Source organism: Physella acuta, unplaced genomic scaffold (genome assembly GCF_028476545.2).
Source record: "Physella acuta isolate Inbredline_101_S28 unplaced genomic scaffold, ASM2847654v3 ptg000008l, whole genome shotgun sequence".
In the NCBI taxonomy this organism is placed as follows: domain Eukaryota; kingdom Metazoa; phylum Mollusca; class Gastropoda; family Physidae; genus Physella; species Physella acuta.
In genome coordinates, this window is record NW_026731528.1 from 1,565,805 (window position 1) to 1,586,673 (window position 20,869).

At 33.0% G+C, this 20,869-nt stretch overlaps 2 protein-coding genes across 2 annotated transcripts; both read right to left on the minus strand.

The window, feature by feature from the left end:
* Positions 1-4,487: 4,487 nt before the first annotated feature.
* Positions 4,488-12,158, minus strand: LOC131950974 (ATP-binding cassette sub-family C member 3). Its single transcript, XM_059313245.1, has 19 exons — positions 12,033-12,158; positions 11,693-11,839; positions 11,209-11,287; positions 11,040-11,106; positions 10,712-10,838; positions 10,098-10,274; positions 9,507-9,674; positions 8,955-9,094; positions 8,296-8,383; positions 7,963-8,200; positions 7,531-7,727; positions 6,800-6,999; positions 6,507-6,633; positions 6,261-6,362; positions 6,018-6,167; positions 5,673-5,831; positions 5,341-5,507; positions 5,017-5,211; positions 4,488-4,714 (listed from the first exon to the last, which is right to left on the minus strand). Exons 1-19 carry the CDS (start codon positions 12,141-12,143, stop codon positions 4,603-4,605), a joined length of 2,751 nt encoding a protein of 916 aa, XP_059169228.1. The 5' UTR covers positions 12,144-12,158; the 3' UTR covers positions 4,488-4,602.
* A 57-nt stretch (positions 12,159-12,215) lies between these two features.
* LOC131951061 (multidrug resistance-associated protein 1-like) lies at positions 12,216-19,763 on the minus strand. Its single transcript, XM_059313369.1, has 11 exons — positions 19,626-19,763; positions 19,310-19,420; positions 19,074-19,202; positions 18,586-18,696; positions 17,298-17,359; positions 16,760-16,882; positions 15,902-16,165; positions 15,117-15,294; positions 13,101-13,287; positions 12,363-12,496; positions 12,216-12,242 (listed from the first exon to the last, which is right to left on the minus strand). Exons 3-11 carry the CDS (start codon positions 19,200-19,202, stop codon positions 12,216-12,218), a joined length of 1,215 nt encoding a protein of 404 aa, XP_059169352.1. The 5' UTR covers positions 19,310-19,420; positions 19,626-19,763.
* Positions 19,764-20,869: the final 1,106 nt, after the last annotated feature.

Here is a 20,869-nt window from a genome sequence, read left to right on the forward strand (position 1 = left end):
TTAAATGCGTTCATCGCCATCTTATACCTTTGATGCACAAAAAGAATGCTCTATTTGTTTTTATCGGTCGGTTTCTGGTCACTTTCTTTGCGATTCCCTAAAATGTTTCAACTTTTGTAAGTTGTTTTTCTGCTGTACACCCCAACGTCTCTACTGACCTTCCCTGTTTATTTTCTCCTCGCGACGACCACTTCAGCGCCATTCCTGTAATTTTATCTGGTCTCATCCTAAACACATCGCCCATCCAACGCCATCTTCTTTTTTTCAACAACTTCTGAAACGCCCGACGCTTTCTATTTCACTTCGTAATCCTTCATTGCCGACGGCGTTGGGCCATTGGACACCTTTTATGTTAGCTGTTATCGGAGTCAACTTCAATGTCACAACTTTCATTGTCTTTGTTTCTTTATGGAGATATGCTCCTCTATCAACGAATGCTTTATAACTTTCTGCTTTGGTTTCTGTAGAGGTTATTCAACCCACGACCTGGAGTACCAAGTACTAGCTTTGGTCTTACAGTCTTCCCCTACCCACGAAGCTCTTACCAGCTTGTTTCAAGCTGCAGGGGATTACGCTCGAGCTATAATATAGGGAGTGTAAATGAAGCGCGCTGTTTGGCGTCAAGTAATTTCTTGTAAAGATAGATAGAGGGACAAATAAAAACAATTTTTTTTAATTTAAAAAAAAACAACACTTACCCAAAGCTGATATTGTGTGCAAACTTTCATAATTTCTGCAGGTTTTTTTTTCATTCGTTTGTTTGAAAGCACGTAGGCCTGCCTTGTTTTATTTAATCAAATAAATAGAAAAAATTGTATGAAACACCGCGCACTATGAATGATTTCAACTGTATACCAACCAGGCTGATGTCTTGGGTTTCAAGATAAAAATAATAAAACGTTTGCTCTTAAAATAATGAAATACAAAAATCGATCATCCTATCTAATAGTACTGTAGTTCTTCACAGAGTTGGAGAGGCTGTGTTGTCAATTGAAAGAACAAAGTGGGGCTTTCAAGAAGAGGTTCATTGTTAGGAATTTGTATTAATATGCATGTATTCTGGTGAGGCAGGTTGTTTGTTCTTAGTTGGATTTTAAATTTTTCTATTCAGTATCTCATTTGTGAAAGCGTGGGTGTAGCGACTATTCATATATATATATATATATATATATATATATATATATATATATATATATATATATATATATATATATATATATATATATATATATATATATATATATATATATATATATATATATATATATATATATATATTATATATATATATATATATATATATATATATATATATATATATATATATATATATATATATATATATATATATATATATATTTATATATATATATATATGTGTGTGTGTGTGTGTGTGTTTGTGTGTGGTTGTGGGGGGGGGTTAGATGGATGGCTAGATATATACACTATTATATTTATTGCTAGCGTATCTGTCTCCGCGCGTTCCGCTGGGATAGAATGTGACCTACTTAGGTCTGGTAATTTTTATTTTTACATTTGTTATACCATAAATGGTCTGTGGTGCAATCACTGGTTTTTTCCACTGTCTTAAGAAAGTCTTAGACTCAGTATTTTTCCATTATGAGATGATTGGTTGATTCGGACCAGGTGATACCCCAACCAATAGCCTTATGATTTGAAGGTGACCTTCCATGTTGCCTAAGTCAATAAATAGACCGCGCACAGGTTTCTCGAGGCAGTTACTTGACCAGACATCGTTGAGAGATAATAAGCCCTGTGTGTCGCCGTGTAGTAGTTTAAGCAGCACATTCTTATATTACTTGTGGTTAAGTAATACTTTATGCTTATAGCAGTGTTGTGTAAACTGTGGTGATTTTTCTGAAGTGTTAAAAGCTGTGATAGTGTATCATATTATTTTTTTCCACAAATTGTAAGTTGGGTTTTGTTCATTCTGTAAATCTATTTTATCCTGTATAAATCTAGTGTCCTGCCATGAATTTGTACACTCATTAAAAGTTATATGCAGATTAAATGTATTGTTGGCATCAGTAGTTTCTCTAGTGTTTCCCCTAGACGTCAAGTACGAGTCCTAGTGAACTATTGTGTTAGCTTACTTTTATTTAGGCTTTTCGCCATCTGTGTATAATCATTTAAACGAATCCGGGAGAGTTCGCCAACTATCTGGCTGATAGATTGGTGTTCGTTACAAGAAGAAAGTCTGACGAAATATCAATGCATTACTAAACCTATGTTTGTAGACCCGTTATATTGTTTACTAAAACTGAGTTTTTTTTAAATGTAAACAATGTCTGCGCTTCGATCATACATATCTGGACACGGGTTTACCCACACTACCGCATGAAAACCTTGAATGTACGTTAATAACTCATAGCAATAATGAGGTAGAACACACTCCAGTGACCGCCCATGTGTCAGGGACGTAGGTGGCGCTCTCGGGGGCCCCCAGATTACACTACCGCAGAGATGCCGCGTACGGACCCTGGCTACTTAGGGATCGTCCATAAATGACGTCACGCTCGTAGGGGGGAGGGGGGTCCGTTATTTTGTGACGGTGTGTTATGGGGTGGAGGGGGTTTGGTTTCAGATGGTGCGACGTCACACTTTTGCATTATAAAAATGCCATGTTAGAAAATGAATTTTAGACGTTATTTCGCGTTTTAGACAACTATTTTAATAAATTGTAATAGGAATTGATTAAAATACTCTATATAGACAAAGTTTAGACAAGATTTTAGGAAAATATCGATGTTTTAAGAAAAAAATTCAACTGCAATTTTGAGGGGGGTTGTAAGCTGAGGTGTGATGTCATTTTAGCGTGGGGGTATGGCTTTTTATGACGATGTGTGACGGAGGGTAGGGGGAGGGGAGGTAAAAATCGTCAAAAAAGCGTGACGTCATTGATGGATGACCCCTTAAAACTAACATAGGTGCCACGGCGCTCACAGGATAACCCAGAGCGCCAAATAGTATCCTTAAAAAATGATGCAGATTGCGTCATTTGCTATAGTAACACAGATCAACAGGATTTTTTCTTTAACACGTAGAAAAAAATTATTTGACGTGTATAAACATCAGTATGACTGATGAAATTTGTTAGCGTTACTAATGGTGAATTATTAGAAGCTCGATCTCAATTTCTGATCGTCTAAAAATGGATGCTAATTGCATCATTCGCAAAGTGACGAAACTGTTTTCGTCACTTTTCGTCAACAGAAAAGGAAACAACCCAGTTAATAAACTAACCTTGGTTAATTATTATTAATGTATTATAGGGCCCTTAGTGGCCTATGTGAGCCTTTGGGGGCCAAACTGAAATTTTAGTTCGAAGGAAAATCGCACTGTACCAGGGCGCCGTTAGACACGCCTGATTCAATTTAGTGAGCGACTGTAACGCACCATCTTATCCATTGTCTATCACACTGATCAGAACGATCTTAGTCGCCATAGCGCTGGTGGGAAAGAAAAGGGCGCCAAATCGCATCTAGCCGGGGCCGCCCGTGCGAAATTATTCCCCCCCCCCACCAAAAGAAACTTTCTCAACTCCCTAAAGTTTTATGGAACTCTGATAAACGGTGTCGAACCGCATCCGACTTTAATTTTTTTTTTAAATATCGCATATAGAGAAAAATCACACGCTCCCGTGGCGCCGCACTTGCGAAATTTAAAAAAACACTTTTTTTTCAGAAACCTCCCCTGGAGTGTTTAATTAACTCCACAAAGTTTCATGGCGATCGGATGGTGAACGATGTCAAGCCGCAATCGGCTTTTATTTTGAACATACCGTATATGGTGAAAAAACAAATCGCAACCTCCCGGGGAGCCACCCCTACGAATTTGAATTTTTTTTTCGCAGACACCTTCCGATTTGTATTCTCAACAACTTCTCAAAGTTTCATGGCGATCGGATTAAAAGTGTAGTAATGCATAAAAGACAAAGAGACAGACAGGCAGACATACACACACATATATTGCTTTATACATTATTTATATTTATTGTTTATATATTAAAATTACGTAGATGTATTCTTGAAATAATGAATACATGGAGAGAACTCGCTACATTTATTTATGGGGTAGATTAGGTAATTTTTAAGCATTAAAATAAAAAAAATAACATAAAATTAAAAAAAGCATGATATCAAAATTGTCTATTTATTTTAAAACTTGACCATGCTTACTTTAAGCATTGTGTTTTTATACAATGGGGCAACTAGAGATGTTCACAGGCTACGATATTTTCTTAATTTTATGAACCAATTGTACAAAAATAAGCTGATAATTGATGTACTGTAGTACAGTAAGCATGTCTTGTAGTCTGATGTTAATAAATTGTTTACATTTCAATGGGATATAAAAAAAATCTTTAAAATACATTATTTTCTCTCCCTTTATTTGCAAGTGAAGTTTTTAATACGATGATACATTCATCAGAACACATGTCAGACTAACATTAATAAACTTCAACTTTAATAAATATTTTTAAATATATTTATGAAACACGCGATATACTATTATTAAAACAGAACAGTACGGTTTCATTCAATAACATATTGCCACAACAGTGGTGGATGAAACATTCAATCAAACGGTGTCATAACTGTGAGCCAGAGAATAAAACTTGGATTTGCTGTTCTGTAGTAAATTGCTCGGAGAATCAACTTCTATAATTTTACCTTGCTCTAGCACAATAATTCTGGAAAGTCAAATAAATGATTTTAAAATGTAAGCAAAAATGTGTAATCCATAACTTTATATTGCAAGCTTACTACATCTATAAGATGATTAAAAAATGAAATTTGGTGAATTTTGTAAAGGTAAGCTATATTAAAACTCAATGTGAATGTGACAAAATATGTTTACATTCTGTTAATAATATTTAAAATTTTGAAAGCCATATCTAGACTAATAGTACAAAAGAGGGTATAGACGAAAATATTACACGTTAAACATAATTTCATCCCCTTTATACATTCAGTATTTTGGACTAATCCTAACCTGTCATAATCCATGACTGTGTGAATTCTGTGGGCTATGGTGATCACTGTACAGTCCCTAAAAGCAGTCCTTATAGTTTTCTGAATAAAATCATCTGTCTCTATGTCCACTGAAGCTGTTGCTTCATCAAAAACTAAGATTTTTGTCTTTCTCAGTAGAGTTCTGGCTAGGCAGATCAGCTGTTTCTGCCCCACACTAAACACAAACAAGTTGGTAAAGGTTGTTTATGTTGAGGAGATTAATTTTAATTTTATCTGAGAATACATTTCGTACTGAATAATATGAGAAGTGTGAAATCATATGACTAGAAGTGATTTTACTAACCTGAGATTTTCTCCACCCTCCCCAACATCATATTCCAGCTGATTGGGCAACTGTTGAACAAAGTCTTTAAGGTTGGCATGTTCTAAGCTATCCCAGAGTTCTATGTCAGATTTTTTGTTGGATGGGTCAAGATTCATGCGCAAACTTCCAGCAAATAGTACTGGATCCTGAGAAAAAATCTTTGTAAGCTAAATTTAAATGCAAAAACTAAAATGTTCCTTTTAATTTAGTTCCTAAAATATTTAACAGAAAAGCTTTAAAATAATTTGTTATTTGAGTTAGCTGTATGAGTGTAGGATAATAAACAGATACCTGTTAAGAGGATTCATTACCTGTGGCAGTATGGTGACAGCATGTCGAAGTGTGTGTAGCCCAATCTTTGAAATGTCCACACCATCTATTGCAATGTACCCACTTGCTGCTTGAATCAAACGGAAAAGGGCAAGAACCATAGAAGATTTACCTGCCCCTGTTCTTCCTACAATTGCAATCTAAGATTCAACAGAATATTACATCTATTACGTTATGATTTAAATAATATAAAACAGTAGTTTTTTTGTCAATTGTTTATAAGAATAATCAATTTAACTTTGATTAAAGGATTATAATAAAATTATTGAAATATACGTTCAATACAATTATATCTGCCATATTAAAAACACACTTTCATGTTTTACCTTTTCTCCAGCATTTATCGACACATTGATATTTCGCAGCACAAAATCTAATCCTTCTCTGTATCTTGCACTATAATTAACAAATTCTATATTTCCATTCAGTGGCCACACACCTGATAATCTACTGTCATCTGGCAAAGTCCAAGGAGCCTGGGAGAAAAATTTACAGTTTATAATATTGTCATGCTATTTTGACTGTTAACATTTAAAAATAATTAATAATGGGCTACATTAAAATTTTACCTCGTTTTTAATTTGTGAATATTCTTTGATTCTCTCGACAGATATAATGTTTGATTCAAGGTCACTTGACATTCTTGTCACCAATGTCATGTCATTTGTTATCTATTAATAAAAGTATACATATATTTAAAACAATTTAATTTACAAATAACTAACAATGATTTTACTTAATAAATAAACACTGCATTAACATTAAAAACAACAGGTAGGCATTAGATTTTAAAATAAAAGTTACATTCCACTTACCATTAATACAAAAGTAATGGACAAACTGACCAGACCTGGGGCCACTTCCCCTCTATTAATTATTGTAAAGAGGGTAACACCAGCAATTAAAATATATGTAATAATATCCAAACGAGTTTGCACCCATCTGTGAAAAAGGGAATGTATTGTTTTAATAATAATAATATACAATTTAAACGTTTATTACAACCAAGCGAAAAAATATATTAAAATACACTAAATATTTAAAAAATGCTGTCCAAGTTGTTAATTCTTTTTAGGGTTTAAAAAATGGAGTTACAGAAACCACTTACTTGTTTGTTGCATACATGATCATCATAGGTCTCTGAAAGAAGTCGACCTTCATGTGAGAGTCTTGTGTGAACCTCAGCTGCTGCCTGTGTGCTCTGATGACAGTCAGACAAGACAGTGTCTCGCTGAAGTGAGCAAATACAGGTGAGCGATTTTTGGATGTGATACGCCTCAGCTGACATGAAGTCCTAATGTAATATTGCTGGCAAAAATAATTGTTGAAGGTAGAAACAATATTATGAGTTAAAACAGGAAGTACAGTATGGCTACCTTAAATAAATCCACATAAATGCAATGAATGTTAACTAACTTAACCCCCCCATTAATACTAATGTTCATAGGACGGAGTGGTCTAGCGGTAGAGAGATGGGCTGCTAACCCTTAAGTCTCGAGTTCGAATCCGGGTTCAAGTCAGTAGACCGTCCCTGAGACCTAAATCTGACCTAACTCACGTCAGGGAAAGTCAAGGCGGCTTGGTATAGTGCTGACCACAATATCTAATGTTTCAAGCAGGTCTATTAAAAACTTTAAGAACACTTCGTTTAAAATGTTTATTAAAAAAAGTCCCACATATAAATGTTATTTAAAAAAACAACATAATGTGTTAAAAAATCTTTACCTGCACAATAATAAAAAGGAAGACAGGAACAAACAACACACCAAGGAATCCTGGGAAAATATAGCTGATAGTACCGAGAATTCCCAAAGAAAACATCAAATGCTCAATAAATACTTCCAAATGTAAAAATATTTCACTGTCTAGAACATCCAAATCTTGACTAAACCTGTTCAAAATTCGGCCCATTGGAGTTGTATCAAAAAAACTCATGGGTGCTCTTAGCACTGCATTTATAAGTTTTGCATGTATCCATCGACAGGTGGTCACATGACGGAACTGGAACAGTCCTGAATATACCAAACAGCAAAAGGCTGTGGACAACAGTAAAACTTTAAAGTACTTCAAATTCAAGGAGCACATGCCATATTACATTAACACATATTTTAAATGAATTTTACAATTTATCTGGTAAACTACTTATTTCCAACATTGAACAAAGATCCTTTTAAAAACTATGAGATTGCTTTAGAATCATTATTAAATCATTATTAAAAACCAGCAACTTAAAATTTGAAAACGTCTTTAAAGTTTTAATTTCAAACTTACACTGAATACAGCCCCATATAAGATACGACTGAACATAATGTTTATTTATCTCATATCTTTCATTGCTGTTAGTTGGTAACTTTGTCATGTTGGACAATCGAATATCTCCTATCCACATTGTCAAAATTATGTATGCTGCATTATAGGCAACATGGAAGCCACATATAAAAACAGCTGTCAGGAAAACATATGGTACACCATAACCTTTGATGATATCCAAATAAACTTTCCATTTGACCTGAGTGTAAAAAGGAAAATATAATTACAATAGTTATTGTACAATATAAAGAAAACAATTATGGAAATCTAAAGTGACAAGTCAAAACTCCATACTTTTCCTATTTGAGTTTCTTCCAATGTTGTGAGTTTGCTCCTATCAATAGATCCATCTTCCTGTTCTTTTAAACACACACCTAAATCACTGCAGATTTATTAAAATACACTCATATTTACAATCATCATTTAAAAGTTTATGTTTAGGTTTATCAAGTGATCAATAATCAAATATAGTGAGAAAAACTATTAACTTTGAGAATTATTTTAATATGAGATTAGGCAAAAACAGTTCCTTGAACTTTCTCAAAATTACACAACAAATATCAACTTGCTTTTGAAGGCTACTATTCCTTTTGTTCTGTTTGTTGGTAGTTTGTTTTAACATTCTTCCTATTTAAAATTTTGTTCAGGTTTATATTTGCGTTCATTGTAGATACACTTTAATTATAACAAAAAAATTCAAGGATTAAAATATATAACTTTAATTGTAGCTTACGCAATTATAACTATTTAAATAAAGACAACACAAATTATTTAACTTGGCTTTGTTTTATATATCATACATTCAAACATTACATCAAATTTTAGTACATAACAACTATAATTATTAAACTGAAAATAAATATCAAATAATGTAGTAAAACATTACTATAAAATGTTAAGCGAAATAATCTCAGTCTGATCCATATTCAGTGGTAGTACCTTTAGATAGCAACAGTAGTATGTTTTCAAAGCGCTTGTTCCCAAGATGTAAAATTTCAGGGCCCCCAGAATCTACAATTTTACCATCATGCATAGCAACAACCAAGTCAACGTTTGACAAAAAATGAATTCCATGTGTGACTAGGACACGAGTCTGTTAAAATATGTACACCGTTGTTTTTGTTTTAATTATACGATAACTAAACATCTTAATAATTACAATTACAAAAACAACAAATAATAAATCAAGAAATGTATCCCAAATAGGATAGTAGGGAGTTCGGTCTAAAGGATAACCATTTGTTTATTGGTAAAATTATCAAAAACATTTAAATTTACATGTAAATATTCTGGGTTTAAGTATAAAACGTTTTGGTAAGTTAGCATAGATAAAAGTTTGCCTTATCTAAAAAAAATTAACATCCTTGCTTTAAAATTTTTAAACACTTTTAAAACTATTTTTGTGACTTGTAAAGAAAAAAGTAAATAATGAGAAATATAAAACAGATTTAAAATCTATTTAACTTTTGTGGCCTGTTTTGAAAAATAGAAAAATTCAGACAAACCTTCCTGTTTAAAAGTCCAGTGTTGCTGATAACATGTTGGAAGATGTGTTGTCCCACATGGCTGTCCACTGCACCCAATGGATCATCAAACAGGTAGATGTCAGCCTGGCTATAGACAGCTCTTGCTAGAGAAATTCTCTGCTTCTGTCCACCTGACAAGTTCACTCCCTTGAAAGAAATTTGATGCCAGAAAAAACTTTTAAAAAATGTAATTAAAATATTTTAATATATGATTTCTTTATATGAATAATTTGAATTATCTGTAAAGTGTGTAGCATACTAATAATAATTTTAAGGATTTGTAAGTATTAATTAATCAATTGATCAATTAATCTTCAAGATGTCTGTATTGAACAATCAAATTATTTTACTAATGTGTTTGTATTAATTAAATGAAAATGCGTGTAAATTAAACAATCAAATTGTCTAGAAGATGTATGCGTATTAACTAATCAAACTATCTTAAAGATGTGTGTGTGTGTACTAATTGATCAAATGATCTTAAAGATGTGTGTATATCAATTAATCTAATTATCTTATTGATGTATGTGAATTAATTAATCAAATTATCCTATTGATGTGTGTGCGTACTTTCTCTCCAATTTCTGTCAGGTCACCAGCAGGTAAAATCTCTAGGTCTTGGTTCAAAGCACAGGCAGCAATGACAGTTTTATAAAAAGTTGGATCAAATTCCTGGCCAAATGTAATGTTCTCTCTCACTGTTGCATTCTGGATCCAAGCTTGCTGTGGTACATAGGCTAGAGAGGACTAAAACAAAATACATTAAATTTCTTTTATTCATCAAAAGAAGATAAAGGCATACTTTCATCTTGAAAACAAGTGTATTGGTATTTTAGCAAGTGATTTTCTAAAGGGTTCATTAATTCGATAATTCAACTTAGAAACAAGAATTTATTTTCAATCTTAACTATGTTTTTGAAGTAAATCAGCAAATTGCATTTAATACATTTCTTAGTTATTAGTAATCAATGAAAAAAGTTGGGGAAGAGGGAATGGGATTTCAGAATTCACACGATTTTGTAATACGAGCTTTAATAATGACATCACACAACTAGGGGGAGGAGGTAGGGATGGGATGAAGTGTGATAAAAAGGAAAATTAAGAGCAAGTGATGAGAATGGCTTATTTAGACAATATTACTTTTATTATTTCATGAATCAAACCACTTATGTAAGAATTCTTACATTGATATTTGAGCTGCCTGAAGTCCTGTTCATCTCTCCCAGTAGAGCTAGCAGCAGAGATGATTTCCCAGCACCGACTGACCCCACCACTGCCACCAGCTTGCCAGGCTCAATCTTTAAATTGATGCTTGAAATTGTAAAATAATAACATTACGTTATACAAAACAATTTTTTTGAGCTAAAATCAAATAACGTTTGTTGATTGTGTAAAATAAAAAATATCCCATATTATAAATAAATTAAACCAGAACTTTATTTAATTATTTACACGTGTTAGCGTTAGTCATTTATACTAATTTATTTTAATTGTACACATTCTATAACCTACTTTTTGAGGATCATATTTCCTGATTTTCCCCATGAAAATGAAGCATTGTCCACCCTTATGGCAAGATCTGTAAAAAAAAAACAATAACATTTTTTAGAAGATTTAATTAATCAATAAAAAATGAAATAAAAGATATTTTTAAAAATTTGTTTATAAAAACTGCTTTTACCATCTAAAGTGTTATATTCAGTTGAGTCAAAGTCTTCTGTCTGAAGAAATTTGTTAATTCGAACAATAGAACCAGCCATCTAAAGACAATGAGATGAAAATAAATAAAAACTGTTGAAAATTACAAGAATTATAAATTCATTAGGACACCACGGCAATAATAACACTACTTTTGTTTTGCATGCGTAATCTTCCATTTATAAAAAAGTTATATATATATATATATATATATATATATATATATATATATATATATATATATATATATATATATATATATATTTCTATCATCCGAATATATTTGTGAACAGATGTTTTTGCAATACATTTTTATTTCTATAAAGTATTTTTTGATAAAATATTACACCCAATCCTGAATGGGTTTTTTTCTGTTCAGAAATCCCCCCCCCCCCCCCCACGACACACGCACACCCCACACATCTAATACTGTTTTAAACACTAAAATAACTGACTAATCTACATACTTTAACAGCATACTTGATGTTAAGAGGAAAATTTGTTATGGCCATCCTGATCAAATTTATATAATTTATTGCAAGGAAAGCTGTTCTTGTGCTGAGAAAATGATTCTTATCAAAGCTGACGTAGGTCACCAGCATAAGGAATGTTATCTATAAAAAAAAATTAATCAAATCATTGACTCACTTGCTGTTGAATGATTATTCAACGCTGTTTTAAACGCATTTAAATTTGATCATCTAATTTTAAAGAAAGAAAAACAAAAATATGTTACTCAAGTGCAAGTCTATGAATTAGAATTAACGCAAAGTCTGGCAAATATTTTTTCTCTAAAATTAAAATTACCCAGAACGTTGCTCCTGTGTAGGCAAACGTGTCGATCCAGTCACACATTGAATGTTTCTGTAAAACCTTCAGCTCTTTTTCTCTAATGCTCATTATTTTAGAGATAAACATGGGTTCCCAGCCATATAACTTTATAACCTTTAATAAAACAATAGTGATTACAACATTATTCATTTAAAGCAATTAGCGAGGTATCCTGATAATTATCATCTACAAACAAAAAGCTAAATTGATTTTTATTTGAGGTGTTAAATATAAACGAAGTAGAAATTTGCAAATAAAATCTTTAGGCAATAAGGCTTAAAATATGCAATTAGTTCTCCGTAGTACCTTGATGCCTTGCAGTATTTCACTCATTATGTTTAGTCTTTCGTCTTTCACCACCATCATCTCTTCGTGATAAGTTCTCATTTTTTGTGTTATAGCAAGATTGCTTAGTAACATCAAGCAAGTTAAATCTAACCCTAAAATAAAGTGATCATGCAATACATCTTTAATCGATGTATAATTATTATTTTTATAATTGATTTCTAAATCAGCCTATTGTGCTAAAGAAGCTGCTGTTTAATAAAAGTGTTTACAGCAATTTTAATATTATCACTGTTTGCGTTGGTAATGAAGGGGAAGTTTCATACAAATTACATACACTATTAGGGTAGTCTTTTTTCGACATAGAAATGTACACAGCAATTGATTTCGTTCAGCATGAAAATAGTTATTTTAACGTTTAGACTAAGTCGAACTAAATTTGAGACATATCCATGATAAATATATATATATATATATATATATATATATATATATATATATATATATATATATATATATATATATATATATATATATAGTCATATATATATATAGTCATATATATATATATATATATATATATATATATATATATATATATATATATATATATATATATATATATAGTCATATATTTAAATAAATTAAAAAATAATATATATATATAGTCCAATATATATATATATATATATATATATATATATATATATATATATATATATATATATATATATATATATATATATAGTCCTATATTACCTGTTAGCATTGCGAATCCAATGACAGTATACAGCAAGTAACACCCAAAGGCAAAGAGCAAAATACTCATCCATATCCAAAATGCCCCATTTAGACACAGCTCGAAGTGATTTGTGTCGACAGACATTAAGTTTGAGATTTCCCCCAAGCCAAAGATTTTTCGAGATTCATTGGACAATCGCAAAGACTGCAATGCAAACAGTAATTTATAAATATCAATTAAACATTGGCTCTACTTATTTCTAAAATTGTAGGTTTTGTATTTTTTACATAACTCGTGAATAAATGTCTCTAACAACTATGAGAATCAAAAGGATTGTGCGCAAATTTTAAATATTGTTTTCACAATTTTTCTTTTTTTATAAATTTAAATCAATTTCTAAAATAGTTTTCTTTGTACAACATGTAATACATCTGTCCTATCGTGAAGATTATCAAGAATTAAGTTCTCTATATCGTCACAGTTGTCTGCAAACAGTAATGTTTTCAATATTTTCACCACTTACCATAAAATACGTTATATAATCTTACTAATTATACTGAAAAAATACAATAGTGTTTTATGGTAAAACAATAATTGAAAATCATGTTTTTAAACAAGCAAAGCTACTAGATGTTCCTCATCGTAATAAAAAATATAAAGTGTTAGTGTGGTCTTCAAAGTGAAAGTTCCATTAATTTGAAAATCCATCCAAAATATACATTCCTAATTCATTCTTTAAAAAAAAACTAATTGTGTAATGTAATTGGTGGATTACAACAAGTTTAACAGATCTAAATTAATTCAATTTCAATTATTTTGAATTTTAAATCTTTAGATTTTTATGAGATCAATATGTTCATTGGTCCGCAAAGGTTTGATCACTTCAATTTTTTTTAAATGATTATCATAATAGTTTCATTTTTATAACCAATCTTAAGTGTTACATGACCTACTTAGGTCTTGTATTTTTTTTAGTTTGACTTTTATTGCTCAACCATGAGTGACTGTGTTGCAACCACCAGGTAATTTTCCATAGTTCTAAGAAAGACATATACCCTAGTACTTTTCCATCACGAGTGGTGGTGCAATACTTTTATACTTTCGATTGGTTGATTCGGACATCAGAGTTGTCCCAACAAATAGTCTCACGTTTTGGAGGTGACCTCCCATGTTGCCTCAGGTGTCAAATGGTCTGCGCACACACTTCTGCAGGCAGTCCACCGCAGCAGTACGTAGCAGCAAGTCAGACCAGACATCTTTGAGAGAGAAAGCCTTGAGTGTCGCTATTTTGTAGCCTATAGTTTTAAGCAGCATTTTTCCTTTATTACTTGTGGTTTTAAGTAATATTTTGTGCTTTAAGCAGTGTCGTATAAGCTGTGGTGATTTTCTTGAGTGCCATATCCTGTGATAGTGTTAAATAGTGTTTTTTCCTAAAATTGTAAGTTGGGTTTTTGATATTCTACTCATTCATTGTATTCTGTATAAAGCTAGAGTCTTACCTTGAATTTGTACACATATTAAAAGTTATATATGGATTAAATGTGTTGTTGGCATCAGGAGTTCATCGAGTGTATCCCCTAGACGTTAAGTACGTGTCCTCGTTAACTGTTGTGCTAGCTATCATTTATAGGGCTTTAAGCCATCTGTGTATAACCATACAAACGAACAAACGAACGTTCGCCAGCTATCTGGCTGATAGAGTGGTGTTCGTAATAGTTATAAGATTTTTGCAGATTTTAAACTTCTCAAGCTAAATAGTCAATTTGGATATTTTTGTTAAATCTTATAAAGTAGGCTATGTATATTTCAGATAATGTGAAAAACTGCAGTTATTGTATTTACATGATGCGTCAAGTTTAAAAAGAAACAAGTATTTTAAAAAAAAAATTCATATTTGAACCACATTTAGGAATTCACCCGCTCTGTCTTTTGTTAGCCTAAAAAATTACGATTATAATATCGTGCGGATTTATATGTAAAATGAAAGCCAAAACGAACTCAACAAAAATTTCAATATCACACGAGAAAAATACCTTTCGAAATATGGCGCCAATAGCAGCACTACGTACTCGAATGGCCAGTCTGTTACTTAGGTACTCAGACGATTGGCTGAAAACTGTGGTCAGCATTTTGGAGGCTAAAAGCAACATCATAAAGACATAGCCATGCCAGTGTAGCTCTGTTATATTTACACTGTAGTCTATCAACCAACTGAAAAGAAAAGAAGACATATGACTTACGAAACACTACAACAGAAACTAAAACACCTCAAGTTAATAGGATGATATAGGGCCTAGAGGGTACAAATATAATTTGTTTTATTTTGTTATTGTAAACTTTTTAAATAAATTTCATTTTGTATTGTTTTTTAACTTTCAAGTTTTACACTAGGCAGAGAAACGAACAACATTTCGAAAAAGTTGTAACACGGAAATTAAAGTCTAACGAAATTCTCACCCTATCAGTTATCGTATTTATACAGTTGGGAACCAAATGGTTTTGTTTTAATATCTAATATCACCTTTACTACCCCCAACCCATTATCATATTACATTTTTGTTTAGCCTACGGAGATAAATGTAGCCTTTCCTTAAAACAACATGTTATTTTGATTTCATTAGCCAATGAGTTGTACATCGCGTGTTCTCGTGTGTTTGTACTTGTTGAATACATCATTATGCAGTATTGTAGATTTTAAGACCTAAAGCCATTTGGTCGAATGGTTAACCGTTGTTTATTAAAGACCAAAAAAATAAATAAATAAAAAATAAGTGATTTAAAAAATGTATTACATAAAACGTTATTTCCTTCAACTCACCCAAGAATGAAGGGGATAAATAAATTCATAGCCACATAAACCAACATCCCAATATTGCAATATAAAAACTCCCATCTGAAGGTTAAAAACAGAGCCATGAAGAACGATCTTTGTTTTGGCTTATTTGTTTCATTGCTAGCATAGCTCTTGACGGCGTCGTAGGATCGTCTCTCTGTGTCTTCAACTTTGTTAACGACCACAAGTTGGGTTTCATTGTAGCTTGGCGTAGCTCTTATCCACTTCCTGGGTCTCCTTTTTGGAGAACTGTCAATAATAGGTTTTTTTAAAGTGAATTTTAACTTTTGGGTAAGTGGAGATCATGTACATAATATATAGTTATAACACGGCTGTAGAAAATTACGTGAGAATTGTGACAATAATTCTCTATATTAACCGTATCCATATCGACACAAGGGATCTAATAAAAATAACTTTGATTCATAGAATAATACAATGGATTATATTTTAGATTCCACAACGATTCCTAAAAGTGAGATAACTAACTTGAACGGCTTTTAAACATTAACCGCTGTTGTTGATATAAAGATTTGTAAATGGATAAAGTAGCTAAGTGTTTCAAACATGGTTGAAATATTGCTGTTTAAAATAAACGTGACTCTAGTTGATTTAATGTTATTTAAACTCGATCAATATCGTAATGGAACTTAACATTTTTTTAATGATAATCTCAGAATCTTTAGCACATGATTAATTGTTTACAGCCAATGTGAGTGTTTGTATTCTAAAACTGTGTAGCCACACACACAAAAGGGACATAATGGCACCTGATAAATACTGTAAGTAAAACGATACACGAATTTAAAAATGTAGGTTTGCATAAAATCAAATATTACTCACATGTGTGTGGTAATTATCAAGTTTTTAATGAGGGCATCTGTTACTGACGACGACGTGTCCTGCGGCATGAGATCGTATGTATCATCATCTTGTAATGGACGTTTGTATCCCAGCCACAATAGGCTACAAATACAGACAGGACTAGTTAGCTAGAAGACAAAGTTTGGACGTGTGACTGACTTTTGTGTTTGAGTGGTAATCAAGTACCCTTTCAAACTTTAGGATTCATGGGGAAATGGAAGTAGAGTTCAACTGATTCAATGACCTCGGTATTATGACGTGATATTGTGATCAGAACTATACCCAACCACCTGGGTGGACTCGGGGTCGATCTACTGACACGAACTCGAGACTTTCTGTTTAGCAGTAGTTTTCTACATCTTGGTCCGGCTAAATGTCAGACATCTATGTCCGGCTAAATGTCAGACATCTATGTCCGGCTAAATGTCAGACATCTATGTCCGGCTAAATGTCAGACATCTATGTCCGGCTAAATGTCAGACATCTATGTCCGGCTAAATGTCCGGCAACAACTTACGGTTCCAGCCACGTGAAGGAGATCCAGGATAAAACAGCAGCCGATGTCTCAGGGTTATGTGACTGAGGAGACAGGAATAAATCAGATTTATAAATGACACAACCTGGTGCGGTTTTATTGATGATCGCGGATAGATAGCTGGAACATTCTATTGTTCGGCAACTTTAGCTGGTGTAGAAAACAGTAAAATACAAATATTCCAGAAAATACGTTTCATGTATGAATATATGAGGTCGGCTGCTAGATCTATGAGTGATTAGTGTTTTACCTAAAAAACAACAATTAGAAGACTAAAATTGTAATTTAAAGCGTAACTAAATGAGGTACGGTTTATGTTAACAAATAGGCCTACAGATCTCTGCGTCTGCTTCTTTGACTTATTAAAGTTAAAGTAAAAAAATAAACGTTTTTGTCACAGGCTGTATTATTTGGTATGTTTATTATATTGTGTTTTACATGAAGTTGCATGAATGTAGAGTACCTGGCTAACGGAAGGACTGTCTCAGCGACTCGTCATGTATTTTTCCATGCTTTTGAGAGATCGCTCATTGACGAAAGGGGAGAGAATGGAAAGTATAATAGGGGGAGCGAAAGGTGAACGATGTGTGCTTGCCTGTGACTGTGTAGTAAGATGTAAGATGTCACCACGTCAGTTTGTTCTAGACTATAATGTAATAGTCATTTTTCTACTGTGGAATATCATTATTGTTTCTTATGGATCTATGTAAATAAAGTTTGAAGTTACAAAGCACTGTAAATCGTATTCTTGGATGAACGAACCCACAATAACAACAGTATCATCCTATCAACAATATTCCTGTTGTTACATTGGTGTCAGAAGTGGGCGTATATTCCTGTTGTTACAGTTTTCATAAAATTTGGAAAACCGATGTCTAGATAATTTTGGTTTCTAGTACAACAAAAAAAATAACAATATTGTTGTTTGTAACTGTTCACAATTAGATTAGTGGGTGACCGGGTGTAGGTGCTGCTAAAGACCCGAGAGAAAAGTTAAATCACGTGCTGAGTTGGATACTAAAGCATGGCAAACGTTGCTCTTAAAAATAGAAGAAGTTTGATGAAGCTGACGTTGAAGTGTTTGAACGTCACAAATAGAAGACGTTTGATGGAGCTGACATTGAAGTGTTTGAACGTCACAAATAGAAGAAGTTTGATGAAGCTGACATTGAAGTGTTTGAACGTCACAAATAGAAGAAGTTTGATGAAGCTGACATTGGAGTGCTTGAACGTCACCTACAGAAAATGACAATGTTAGCGTATGTCTAACCTTGCCTTTAGCCCCATGGTACTCAGCAAAACACGTGACCACCAGAAGCCCTGTAGTCGCCACATACCGCACGACCACCAGGCTGAAGTTGAACGTGGCTCTTGCATGGTCCTAGACGTGGCAGAAATAATTGGATCACGTCTCAAATATTACAATAACTCAGTGTTTCAATAATGTAGATATTGAGGACAACTTTCAGGTACACTATAAGGAATAGGTGACAAAACAACAGCACACCTCCTCCTACACCTACTTCTACAACTTAGTACTAGCCCTAGCAGTAGCCAATGCCCAAACTCTAGCCCTGGCGCTGGCCCTGGCGCTGGCCCTAGCACAAAATTAAAGTTCTGAGTTTTACCCCTGTAGGTTAATCTGCCAATGGATACGCTACCATTTAGACGGACCCCATGGGCTTGGAAAAAAATGAATACATTTTAATTTTTTAAATTATAAAACAAAATTAAAGAGATAAATAACTAAAAACTCACTCCGCTCATTCCCTTTTCAAAGATTTTCACAAGCAAACAGAACGATGCCAGGGACCAGTAGACAAACATAGGGAAAGATCTGACAACGTTACGTGATTTCTCTAGTACAATGGTGCCTATGTAGAACATCTGAAAAAAACGAGCCTGTTACTCTTGTGTGACCAACATCAATTGATGGCCCCTCACATCAACCCCCCCCCCCCCCCCACACCCAACTAGAAGATGGAGTCACTCACCAGAATAACGACCTGAACCAGTACTACGGTGAGTCGGTCAGCCACTATTTCTTCCGTCACTAAACCAAAACCCCACGTGATATCAGCCGCCGAAAGGCACAAAGCTAAAATCTAAAGAAATATTAACTGTGTTACATTTTTTGTTAATAAAGGTTTTAACTTAATGTTATAGTCTATAGTTTAGGCTATTTTATGCCGTAAATAATTGAATGTAACTCCGAATTATGTTTCTGATTCCCACCATCAATGGTTTGTTTGATGTGTCGGTTACCTCACTTTGGAATCCAATGCTCTACCAGAACAGAAAAAAACGTACCAGTTTAGCAATAAAAATCCAGCAGACCGAATGTTTGTCACGTGACGAGGTCAGCAAGTGATACCAGTAGCACGGGGTCGTAAGTAAAAACCAGAAGGCCGGCGCCAGCTCTAGAACTGTGTTCTGGAAGCATTCTGAGAGCTCGGGCCATGTGTTGTTTGACCAGGCTAACGAAGAGTCCTTGAGGAATGGGAAAGTTTAGGCTTGACATGTTTGCAAATTAGAATAGGAAAGTTTAGGCTTGAAATGTTTACTAATTAGAATAGGAAAGTTTAGGCTTGACATGTTTACTAATTAGAATAGGAAAGTTTACATTTCACATGGTTACTAATCGGAATAGGAAAGTTTACATTTCACATGGTTACTAATCGGAATAGGAAAGTTTACGATTTAGAGATCTACATGTTTACTAATCAGAATAGGAAAGTGTATATTTTAATTTTTTTTCACAAATTATAATCAGGAGGTTAAAATTTCACAAGTTTGCGAATCAAAATATGGAAGTTTACATTTTATTTATTTAAAATTCAAAATATTTAATACTCCAAATAAAAGTAGGAAGCTTTACATTTCAGTTAATATTTTTACAAATCAAATAGGAAATGTTTCAAATTTTACAAATTTTCGCCTATAAAAACACAATATATTATTACAATTAGATCTACTTGTTTAGAATAAAAAGTGATTCGCATTTGTTTCTTCTGCAGTGTCCTCAGTATCATACCATCCATGTTATAAAGAGGTATTATTTGATGTAACCCATATACTGAGGACACCGATTGGCTCGTAGCTAAAAATTTGTCTGCGTTAACAGGCTATAATGTGTGTACTCTTGTGTTGTGTCATGTATTAAAATCTTATCAGATCAATACCAACTTTCTAATTAGACAATATCGAGCTGTTGCTCAGTGTTCGCGCGACCTCAAACAGAAATAGCTTACACTTAAAAGTAGGCCTACTAACAAGAATTTGAGAAGAACGAAATACAACTAAACCGGTAAGATCCTTAAAACTGGATGGCTTATGAAATTATACTTTATTCTGACAATGGTCCTCTTAATTTCATGATTTAAATTTTAAAAAATCTAAACGGTTGAGTTGATTACTTGCTGAGTTGATCTATGGTATGGAGGTATATAAGTGTACAAACAATAACTATCCCTAGTAATTATCTAGAATAAAGTAAAATGAGTAAATTAACATAATCTTGATTTTAAAGATCGTGAGGTGTATATGAGTTGTAG

Excerpts from the sequence above, each read along its gene's own strand:
- LOC131950974 (XM_059313245.1), bottom strand. The coding sequence starts at position 12,143 with ATGTTTATCTCTAAAATAATGAGCATTAGAGAAAAAGAGCTGAAGGTT. Across the intron at positions 8,201-8,295 it reads AAGAAACTCAAATAGGAAAA|GTCAAATGGAAAGTTTATTT; the intron begins GTATGGAGTTTT and ends TTTTACACTCAG. Across the intron at positions 6,634-6,799 it reads ATCATGTATGCAACAAACAA|ATGGGTGCAAACTCGTTTGG; the intron begins GTAAGTGGTTTC and ends CCTTTTTCACAG.
- LOC131951061 (XM_059313369.1), bottom strand. The coding sequence starts at position 19,202 with ATGTTCTACATAGGCACCATTGTACTAGAGAAATCACGTAACGTTGTC. Across the intron at positions 12,497-13,100 it reads TGGATTCGCAATGCTAACAG|GGTTAGATTTAACTTGCTTG; the intron begins GTAATATAGGAC and ends ACTTTATTTTAG. Across the intron at positions 12,243-12,362 it reads AAATACTGCAAGGCATCAAG|ATGATAATTATCAGGATACC; the intron begins GTACTACGGAGA and ends TTTTGTTTGTAG.